Source organism: Mercenaria mercenaria, chromosome 1 (assembly GCF_021730395.1).
Source record: "Mercenaria mercenaria strain notata chromosome 1, MADL_Memer_1, whole genome shotgun sequence".
Lineage (NCBI taxonomy): Eukaryota > Metazoa > Mollusca > Bivalvia > Venerida > Veneridae > Mercenaria > Mercenaria mercenaria.
In genome coordinates, this window is record NC_069361.1 from 109560295 (window position 1) to 109572606 (window position 12312).

General features: G+C 35.3%; 1 protein-coding gene across 1 annotated transcript; it reads right to left on the minus strand.

Moving 5' to 3' along the window:
- Positions 1–84: 84 nt before the first annotated feature.
- Positions 85–9911, minus strand: LOC123526835 (uncharacterized). The gene is made up of 7 exons (XM_053528665.1): positions 9754–9911; positions 5700–5925; positions 5041–5148; positions 4783–4887; positions 4059–4186; positions 855–987; positions 85–318 (listed from the first exon to the last, which is right to left on the minus strand). The coding sequence occupies exons 1-7, from the start codon at positions 9864–9866 to the stop codon at positions 85–87; spliced, it is 1047 nt and encodes a 348-aa protein (XP_053384640.1). The 5' UTR covers positions 9867–9911.
- Positions 9912–12312: the final 2401 nt, after the last annotated feature.

The window sequence follows — 12312 nt, forward strand, 5'->3', positions numbered from 1 at the left end:
TTTAACTTTTATTTCTGTATCAATTTGTTGTTGTTTTCACTTTTTTCAAAATGGTCTATTTGACTTAAAGGCATCAATTTTCAATCAATTTATGTCCAATACATAAATCTCTATGGCATATTTAATATAACAAACCTGTCCATGAACAATACCCATGCTGTATGGGAAACCTTTTCTGTCTTTTATCTCTCCTTCTACCTCAATCACGTGTACATTTCCCGCCGAGGTGCCAATCACTATCTCAAGATGGCCTCCATTTCTATCCATGTCAATCACAGTAGGCGTAAACAGGACATATGCTGGGAACCCCGATGTTTTCTACAGAATTTATATATAGACAGTGTTAATACATTACATGCACATTTCCTACCAATATTCCTAACATAATAGAAGATGTCAACAATTTCTGCACATATCAATCACACAGACATTTTCTATGAATTCATGTATAAAACCATTCATTTCCTTAAAATGTTCTTAAAATTAATATGGTTAAAGATGGCATCTATGTCTTTCCATATATACAGAATGTAAGCTGGAAACCATGGGCTTTTTTCTAAAATACCTTAACCTTCTGCAATAAATCATTCTTAAGTTGTATTTCTCAAAATTATTCTGACAAATCATCATGATTCAAGTATTGTCATATAAATAATAATGAACATTACATCTATCACACATTTAGATTTAACAACATACCAGTACTGAAATGATTGAATACTTTCACTTTCATAACATGCTTTTATTGCAGTAATCTTTAAAATGATACAACTGTCAGCAAATAAAATTGACTTCTGTACTTTTTGTACTTTCATACCTACACCACATGGAGTGGGTAAACACCCTGTACTTACTGTTGTAAGATCAAGGAAGATTGTATAGAGAACTTTCATCTCTCTAAGATCAATTATGGTGATACCAGAGACAACATACTTTCCCAGGTCTGTCTCATTGATATTGTTTATATGATCAAAATTTTCAGCAAGTCTGAAATACATTTAATAGCATACATGGTGATTTTAATACCATTCTATTTGCATCACAACTGAACAGAAATTGTCCTCGAACATACAATTCTGCCAAGTAATAATCAGACTGACAAAACCCCAACTATAAATATTTAATACTTGATGCTGTTGTTTTTTGTTTTTTCAAATAGTTTGACTTCCATTAGTCTGTTTCATACTTCATGATATTGACGCTAAGAAAACAGTCAAATTGATCTTATACATCATTTAAAAGAACTTCAAGGGCAGAAATTGGATCTTTATCACCACAATATAATTTTGGTGGAGTATTTTCCAGTATTTTGGATAACAGATTTTTTTTTCTAATTTAAGTTTTGACTTTATTTGTTGACTTACTGTCAAAAAACTCTAAAACTATCTTTGTTAGCATAAAAGCTACATTTTAATGCAAAAAATGTGTAAACTTTTTTTAAACAAGAGGGCCATGATGGCCCTGTGTCGCTCACTTGAGTACTATTGCTCAAAATGATATGATCGCTTCAAACCAATCTCATTAGAAGCTGCTAAGGTGTATTCATTTAGATAAATAATAAAGGAGGTAATCTGTCATAAATTCAGTCAATATGTATCTTCACTGATTGTCCAAGTCCATCTGTTGACATAAATGAAATTTCAAATCAGTATCTTCATTCGTTATGGAGATATACCCATTTTAATTTGAAATAAAGGGAGGTAATCTGACATAAAATCTGTCCATAGTTATCTATCCTGATTGTCTCAGTCCAACTAATGACAATAATGAAATTTCAAATAAGTCCTATAAGTACTTATAAAAACACATTTTGATTACAATCAGGGGAGGTAATAAGATATAAAATAACTTTGGAACCTACGATTGGATCTGACAGGTTCGTCGCGGAATTCAGGATTTATTGTTGTTGAAGATATTTTGGAAGTTTGTATCAAATCAAACCATAAATGAAGTCCCTATATGGCTGCAAAAGCCAAAATAGCCGATTTTGGACATTTTAAGGGGCTATAACTCTGGAACCCATGATGGAATCTGGCCAGTTGAAGAAAGGAACAAAGATCTTGTGGTGATACAAGTTGTGTGCAAGTTTGGTTAAAATCTAATCATAAATAAAGCTGCTATTATGCAGACAAGGTCAAAATAGCCAATTTTGGCCCTTTCAGGGGCCATAACTCTGGAACCCATAAAGGGATCTGGCCAGTTCATGAAAGGAATCAAGATCTTATGGTGACACAAGTTTTGTGCAAGTTTGATTAAATTCAAATCATAAATGAAGCTGCTATTGTGCAGACAAGGTCAAAATAGCTAATTCTGGCCCTTTCAGGGGCCATAACTCTGGAACCCATAAAGAAATCTGGCCAGTTCAAGAAGTTGTGTGCAAGTTTGGTTAAAATAAAATCATAAATGAAACCACTATCGTGCAGACAAGAAATTGTTGACAGACGCACACACGCACAGACGACAGACGAAGGGTGATCACAAAAGCTCACCTTGTCACTATGTGACAGGTGAGCTAAAAAACTATTTTTCAAAACTGTGATTAGCCTGATTTTCTCAATGGGAAAATACATTTTGGCCATAAATTGACGTTGTAAAAGATATTTTAAAAATTCAGAAAGATTCCACTATTATATTCACTCAGTCATTCACAGACTTCTAGAATGATCTAAAGTTTGTATCTGGATCTTTAAAAAAACACAATGCCCAAACAAACCTGTTATAGATTAGGTGGATCAAACAGGAAGAAAAAAAGTTAAACTAGAACTATTTTAATGCTCTTCTTGATATCTATCAACAATAATGTATTTTCAAGACATTATAAAACATATTATGTTAGACAGAAATTACTGACTTAATTCTAACAAGAGCTCGTCAAACACGAAATGCCCCCCCTTGATGCATTCAGTAATTGCACAAGGAACAGAAATTATTTGCTCTCTGTAAACAAAAGTTCTACTGTTCTGGTTCAATGTGACATTGACCTTTGACCTAATGATCTCAAAATCAACAGGGGTTATCTGCTGGTCATGATCAACCTCCCTATTAAGTTTAGTGATCCTAGGCCCAAGCGTTCTCAAGGTATCGTCCGGAAAGGGTTTAACTGTTCCGAGTCAATGTGACCTTGACCTTTAGCCTACAGACCTCAAAATCTATAGGGATCATCTACAGGTCATGACCAACCTCCCTATCAAGTTTCATGATACTAGGTCCAAGCGTTCTCAAGTTATTGTCTGGAAACGGTTTAAATGTTCCGGGTCACTGTAACCTTGACTTTTGACCTACTGACCTTAAAATCAATAGGGGTCATCTGCTGGTCATGATGAACCTCTTATCATCTTTCATGACCCTTGGCCCAAGCGTTCTCAAGTTACCGTCCAGAAACCGTTTAACTGTTCCTGGTCAATCTGACCTTGAACTTTGACCAAATGACCTCAAAATCAATAGGGATCATCTGCTGGTCATGATCAATCTCCCTATCAATTTTCCTGATCCTAGGCCCAAGCGTTCCTGAGTATCGCCCGGAAACCATTTTACTGTTCCTGGTCACTGTGACCTTGACCTTTGACCTACTGACCTCAAAATCAATATGGGTCATCTGCTGGTCATGACCAACCTGCCTATCAACTTTCACGATCCTAGGCCCAAGCAATCTTGAGTTATCATCCGGAAACCGTTTAACTGCTCCGGGTCACTGTCACCTTGAACTTTGACATACTAGGGGTCATCTGCTGGTCATGACCAACCTCTCTATCAACTTTCATGATCCTTAGCCCAAGCGTTCTTGAGTTATCATCCGGAAACTGTTTAACTGTTCAGGGTCACTGTGACCATGACCTTTGACATACAGATCTCAAAATCAATAGGGGTCATCTGCAGGTGATGACATACCTTCCTATCAACTTTCATGATCCTAGGCCCAAGCGTTCTTGAGTTATCATCTCGAAACGGATTGGTCTACATACAGACCGACCGACATCTGCAAAACAATATACCCCTCCTTCTTCGAAGGGGGGCATAAATATCTCAATTGATAATTTTTTAAAAATATTTTGGAATACCTGTAATCTTCCTCATCAAAATAATAGGAAACTGGAATGACGAGTTCTTCTAGCTTGTTGTCATTGTTAATATCAGCAATCACTGGGGTTGCCATGACATGTGCATCTACAGGGAGGTAACTCTTGTCCTGACAGTAAAGACATGACACAATCATTTCTGAGCATAATTAATTCAAAGTGGAATGTAAAGAAGCTGAATACAAAACAATGCAGTTTTTACCATGAATTTATACCTAGTTACTGACATTAATAACAGTCCTGCTTATGGATCATATATAAAAACTATCCAAAAATCAAATATTTTTGGCATGTCAAATTTGAACTGTTGACGTAGAGTAATATATCATTAATTACTTTCTTATTCAAAACTGTTACTTTATCACTTTACTTGAAGTGGTAGTAATGTATTTATAGCACACAGCTACTCGAAAAGCAAATTACAGAAGCTGCAGTTAAACCGACATAAAGGTCTGTACATTAAAGACTATAAAAGCAATATAAACATGTTCAAAGTTACCATGAAGGGGAGCGGTGGTCTGGTGGTTAAGGTGTCAGTCGCTCAACACGGGAGTCGTGGGTTCATGATGTGTTGGGGTTATGACCATACCTTCTCATATGAAACCAGTACTGGATTTTCCAGGAAGTGGCCTAGAGAGTGATTCACACAAGCTTGAAGCTTTCATCACAGTCAAACTAAAATAAATAAGTATAAACTAAAAGTTACCTGTTTAATGTTATCACTGGCTTCCTTCACATATGCCTTTATATCATCACCTGACACTGCTACAACTTTACTGTACCAGTCCTGCTTAACATATGCTGGAGCAATCTGTTCAGAAAATAAGATACATTTGAGAATGTTAAATGTGTAGGTGAATTTCTTATTGCTGAAGCTATTATTATACTAGACAAGTAGGCAGCAAAGTCACATTCATATGAAAGAAAAACCATAACATCTGCAAACTCTGCAGCTGAAAATTACCTCCATGCCCTTGTCCTTTATTGCTGTACCATTTGGAGTATAGAAGAGAATATCTGCAGCAAATGTTACAAAAAGGACATCTAACATACCATCCCCATCTATATCAAACTGAAAGAGAAATATATAACATTCTTTCCTTATTATTTTACAGTGACCACATCTATTAAGAGACAACTTGTATTCAGATACAACTTTTTTAATTCCTTTCTGTGTTGTTGAACAACAAAACTTATTATGTTGTATTAAGAGACCAGCTGGGTTAAGAGACCACTATTTTGCCCTTCCCTTTTATGGTGTCTTAATGCAAACTGTACTGTATACTGAAAATAAATCAACAGGACATTAGCCAGTTTTTAAATAATCATTCAAATACACCTAAGACGTGTTTCATGGTAACCCTTAAAACTGTGTTAAAAACATTTTTTACATCACTATAACAGACATTCCACATTGAAGTTATTGAAAGAAAACCATTTTTCTAATTTTAGTTAAAAGATTTTGACCTTGACCCGAACAACCCAAAATGTGGGTGAAAGACAACCGACTTAGAATCTGCATTTAAACAACTGTCAGATGATCAAACCTGTTATTTCTTGACTCCTTTTCCTATGCACAGCACTTCCTACTAAAAAAACATGGCAGATAACTCTGTAACTTACCTGGAGTGGCGACGCAAGAATAGATGTATCAAGTTTCTGAGTTGGCCATCTGGAGTCAGTGAGAGTCTTGCCTGTTTCCGCCTCTACAACAGTCTGTGACTCACTGAGTGGTGCTGCTATAATATCCAACCTACCGTCACCATCTACATCAGCGATCAGTGGAGCTGCTGCAAATGGTGAATGGGCAACTTCAGCTGTCCAAAGCTTCATTAAATTGTAACCACATCTAAAAATAAAAGGCATACATTACAAAGATATCTGTGTCTCCATCATGAACAAAACAACAATAGGACCAAATGGACAGACGTTGCTCACTTGAGAACCTTGACATTTTGACCTTGCTTCTGACCAAGTTTGGTGAATATCCATTAAGCAGATAATACAGTTTTTAAGGCTGTTAAAGGTCAAATTTATTCCTGACTGATACAACAATGTTAAAAGATTGTTCTAATTTTAGCCCTGATGGACTCTAAAAGAGGCCTAAGTGGACCCATTTGAAAAACTAGATATGTGTCCATAGGAAACAGGTGCCCCCCACTCCTGCCACTGTAACATGGTTTAATGACTCAGGTTAAACAATTTTAAAGATGTTTGCAACACAAACTTTTAAGAACCTTATGTGTATTTTTCACTTAGTTGGCCATAACTCTTGCCTAGCTGAGTAAAATCCTAAAGAGAACACTTCATAGGCTATAAAACAATCCTCTAATGTTTTATGATTCTAGGTCAAGTATATTTTAACATACATGTTTAACAAACTTTTTTATTGAGTAAGTCTGGACAAGAAATCTGGTCTTGTGTAGTGAAATAATGACTGTAGGTAAAATATTTTCGGAGCTACGCGCGACAAAACATTAAAATGACAATTTTTTCCTAGGTCAGGGGCCATAATTCCTACAATACTGAATGAATCAGGACGCGAAACCCCAGGTGCACAACTGCACATGCTGACCAACATTCCTGTAAACTTTGGTGACTCTAAGTCAAATACTTTTGGAGCTAGGCACGACACAACATTAAAATGACAAATTTTTAACTAAGTCAGGGGTCATAACTCCTCCATAACTGAATGAATCCGGACGCGAAACCCCAAGTGCACAACTGTACATGCTGACCAATATTCCTGTAAATTTTGGTGACTCTAGGTCAAATACTTTTGGAGCTACGCGCAACACAACATTAAAATGACCAATTTTTTACTAAGTCTGGGGCCATAACTCCTACAATACTGAATGAATCTGGACGCGAAACCCCAGGTGCACAACTACACCTGCTGACCAACATTCCTGTAAAATTTTGTGACTCTATGTCAAATACTTTTGGAGCTAGGCGCGACACAACATTAAAATGACCAATTTTTACAATGTCAGGGGCCATAACTCCTACATGACTGAATGAATCCGGACGCGAAACCCCAGGTTCACAACTACACATGCTGACCAACATTCCTGTATAGTTTTGTGACTCTACATCAAATACTTTGGAGCTGGGCGCGACACAACATTCTCGGAAGGACGGACGTTCCTACATATGGATACTTATGTGGCTACTCTTTTGTTCTCCCTATTGTTCTTTAGCCACGTAAGACAAAAATAGCCACATAAAAGCCTTACAGAATGAATGACATCAAAGAAAAAGTACAGTTACCTATTGTTCCTATAGCCACCTAAGTATGCAAATGTGAGCTCGGACGGACGGACAAGAGCAAATCTATATGCCCCCACCACTCATGGGGGGGGGGCACAAAAACTTGACAGAGGTCCATCCAGGACAATACAGGCCAAGTTGGGTGAAGATCCATTAAGTGATTCATGAGAAAAATTTGTTTTATAGTTTTACCTATTTTTTAGCTCTGGCAACCTCTAAAAAGAGCCAATGTAAATCATTTGAAAAACAAGAGGACCATGATGCTCCTGAATCGCACACCTGTCCCTACATGACCCAGTTGTTTGACATAGTGACCTAGTTTTTGAGCTCATATGACCCAGTTCTGAACTTGACCTAGAGATCATCAAGGTGAACATTCTCACCAATTTTCATGATCTCATGAAAAATATGGCCTCTAGAGAGGTCACAAGGTTTTTCTATTTTTAGACCTACTGACCTAGTTTTTGACCACAAGTGACCCAGTTTCGAACTTGGCCTAGATATCATCAAGGTGAACATTCTGACCAATTTTCATGAAGATCCATTGAAAAATATGGCCTCTAGAGAGGTCAAAAGGTTTTTCTATTTTCAGACCTACAGACCTAGTTTTGGACCGCACGTGACCCAGTTTCGAAGTTGACCTAGATATCATCAAGATGAACATTCTGACCAATTTTCATAAAGATCCCATGAAAAATGTGGCCTCTAGAGCGGTCATAAGGTTTTTCTATTATTTGACCTAATGACCTAGTTTTTGAAGGTACATGATCTAGTTTCAAACCTGAACTAGATATCATCAAGGTGAACATTCTGACCAATTTTCATGAAGATCCTTGAAAAGTATGGCCTCTAGAGAGGTCACAAGGTTTTTCTATTTTTAGACGTACTGACCTAGTTTTTGACCGCATGTGACCAAGTTTCGAACTTGATCTAGATACCATCAAGGTGAACATTCTGACAAATTTTCATGAAGATCCATTGAAAAATATGGCCTCTAGAGAGGTCACAAGGTTTCTCTATTTTTAGACCTACTGACCTAGTTTCAGACCGCACGTGACCCAGTTTTGATCTTGACCTAGATATCATCAAGATGAACATTCTGACCAACTTTCATAAAGATCCCATGAAAAATATGACCTCTAGAGTGGTCACAAGCAAAAGTTTATGCACACATGGACGAGGGACGCTGCGCGATCACAAAAGCTCACCTTGTCACTTTGTGACAGGTGAGCTAAGAAGTTTAGAGAGGTTTATACAAGGAAAGTTTGGTGAAAATTAATCAACAGATTCAAGTGGTTCATGAAAGTTGTTTTAATGTATTCCTATTTTTAGCTGTGGTGATCCCTTTAAAGGTATCAATGCAAATCATTTGAAAAAAAATGAGAAAGGTCTATAGAAGGATGATGCTACAGTCCAAGTTTGGTAAAGATCAATCAAGTGGTTCATAGGAATAAATTGTTTAACGTCTTTCTCTTATTTAGTTCTGGTAGTCCCTAAAATGGACCAGACACAATCATTTGAATAACCTTTAGAGAGGACTATACAAGGATGCTTCAGCCTTCAAACCTAGTTTGGTGTAAACTTTACCAGCAGTTTCAAAGCAATAAATGTTAAAGCAGGATGATGATGATGACTAACTATGAACACAGGGCCATACATCTGTACTTAAGTCTTTTACATTACTAATCGCTCAACCTGAGCAAAGATTATTTACTATTCGACAGAATATATGTACAATGAGTGAACACTGGTATATATGAATCATTAACCTTTACCCTGCTAAATTTCTAAAATGGACTGGTCTATCATTCAATTTGGGGGCTGATCTTGCTCTGCACTGGTTGCAAAGGCAAAATCACTTGCCGCCAGCAGGCTATATTTTAAGATTCAAGTTTTAGGTGAATATTAATTAAATCTTATCTGATAGAGTTTTCATTTGCAACAAAATCTAAGATGTAAGTAAACCATAATAACTGGAAAAGGAAGTCCATACTCCTAGACAATACCTAACAGGCTTGACTAAATGTACAGATCTGTACCTCTAGTGTCAGACTTTAGAGGTAGTACATCCCTAGACACTTCCAAGAATATATATGTCATTCTAGCAATCTATTGGACTTTATGAGCTTTTCCAAAATGGAAAACTTTGCCAATTGATTTCCAAACATAAATAATAGATAATTGACACCTGAAATTTGGTGTAAAATTTGACGAAGAGACATAAAAATAAATCTTAATGCCAAATGAATAAGGCTAATTCGCAAAGAGCTCGGATAATCACACAATGTTGTTTTTTATCTGCACCCATCCCAGTAATAACTATGAAAGGCTATCCGAAATTGTTTGAACGTTTACCGGTCTGTTTACTTGGATGCGTACCGTATAAAAAGATGCATGATTTACAAACCTTGCCCGTTCTATCTGGTCGGCTTTCGCTTTAGATGCAAGATGGGCATCATCTATTCCACTGGTTAAAACAGTACACGTAAATACGATGTAAATTAAGAAAAAAGAATTCATTTTACATGGGCGCAGACATCTTACTTTTACTAAACTATTGGCGACCAAATATCGCTATCATCAGCTGTGCACATTCTATTTTTTTTTTTTTTTTTTTTTTTTTTTTTTTTTTTTTTTTTTTTTTTTTTGCAGGTGTTGTCATTAACATGAATTACAGCTGGCTTTGAATGCTATATCTAATTATTGTAACCTTTGGGGTCTAAAAATTAACTGTGCTAAAACTAAGATTGTAGTTTTTTTTGGAAAAAATAAAAGGTTTTTAAAAGAAACATTCCAGATGATTTTGATAAGTAGATGATAATCATGTTTTAGAGACTGTTGATCATTATACGTATTTAAGTGTGACAATAAGGCATTTGGTTGATCAAGCTATAGAATTTCTATGTTTTCTATTATAAAAAAAAATCGTAAACTGTTACTTTCTATACTTCCTATATTAAGATGCAGTTAAGTTCATTTTATGTTATGACTGATCTTATTATTCAATATGGATCAGAGATATGGGTAAAGGAACTGATGAAATTGTTGATAGATTTCAACTTGAATATTGTAAACACGTTCTTAAATAGAGCACACAAAATTGCATTAGTCAGTCATGATGGCGAGCTTGGTATAATCCTTTGTTACTGCAAATTGATAGTCGTATTCTTAATTACTGGTGTAAATAAGTTCTTAATGCCAGAATTATAAGATATGTCATGATTGTGCTGTATATAACATCTTTTATGCTATATGCACGGTAAAATGTAAACTAATATTGTATTCGGTATGTTAATAACACATTATGTGGGTACCATATGGTTTGTCAAATTTTTAGTTAGTTAAGAAAGTTTTGTCACCAACATTGTTCATTAATACTGTAAACTCCTGGCTTAAAGCAAAGAAGTATAAAATACTATTATAGCTCTTTGCCTAAAGTCCACTTTGTTCAAAAAATGAGAAGAACACTAAATAATTCAAGTAAATGTTTCAATTGTCGTATTTATGACAAAGATTTTGTTTTTGAAAAGTATTTCAGCGTTTTGACATTGGCTCTGGCTAATATTCTTTGTAAATTTAGATGCTTGAATCACAAATTACCAATTAAACAGGGAAGTTTTTTAAGATAAACAGAAATCGCAGAACTTGTAGTCTATGCAATCAAAATATTTAAGATGACGAATTCCATAATTTTTTAAGTGTAATTATTTAACCTTTGAAAGAAAAACATATTTTAAGGAGTACTGCTATAAAATCAAAATGCTGCCTTTTTACAACTAAAAGATAGTAATGGCAAGGCAAAATTCATAAAATTGTCAGTTTTCTCTAAAAATATGTCCGTATGCAAATAACTGACATGAATGTTCTCGTTCAATATTTATATACGTATAATATATGTCATATTTCGTACTGTCACACTTAGATATAATTTCGTTACTTATATTCATTCATTTTCATTTTGGATTTTTTTATTATTTTCTCGGTGTTCATTTTGTTGTTTTCAGATGCCTTGACTTTATCAATAAATTTGAAACTTGGTAGGATCGAATCAATGTATAGCTCAAACATGACCGTGTTTAATGACATTTTACTCTAAAACATTAACTGATAAAGTTTAAGAATTTGACGATCAACATTTGTCATTTGGCAATAAGCAATAGCTATCTAACATTTAGCAATTAGCATTTAGCTTTAAGTTTATGGTATATAGATTTTGGTATGTATCGCTTTGGCATTTAGCATTCAACATTTGGAAAATAGCATTTGGCAATTAGCATGGCGCACCGGCCACACCAACTTTCCATACTCCTCAATGAGCTACATAATGTAAATGCGTTATTCGTTGTGCACTTTCTTCAGAAGTACATCCTCTAAGCATAAGAGCAGTTATTCCGTAATGAAACAGCAGTAGTTACTTTCGACGGATGCACGAGCGCACTAAGTACTGTCCTCGAAGGAAATGCTCTGTCCGCATTTTAATAATTGCACAAGTTAAATTTTAACTGACATAAACATGCAATCGGTATAAAACATTTCTATAAACATTTCAAATTCAGATGTAGTTATGTATTATGACAACGAAACATCACGAAATCTTAACAGAAACGTAGTTTGAGAAAAAAAGAAACATTGTTTGACATGACCAGAAAAATTATTTAGTGATGGATGCAGATATAAAAGCAGGCTGATGTGGACTGCAAAATACAGACAGGCGATCCGCAGTCATGAAAAAGATACTGTTCTTTGTGGTCATTTTTCTAGGAGTCTTGGTTTCCCTTTCTAACGGTAAGTGTTTCAAATTTGTTTATTATTTTTATTCATACATTCATGATGTCTACCTACGGGTAATAGTTAACTGGAAGGGCTCTAGAATGCGATCTCAAATTTGTGATCGTTAAAATCACATAAAATAAGTTTAAACCATAAAGACCGCTATAACTGTTTATATTTTCAACAATGATACAAA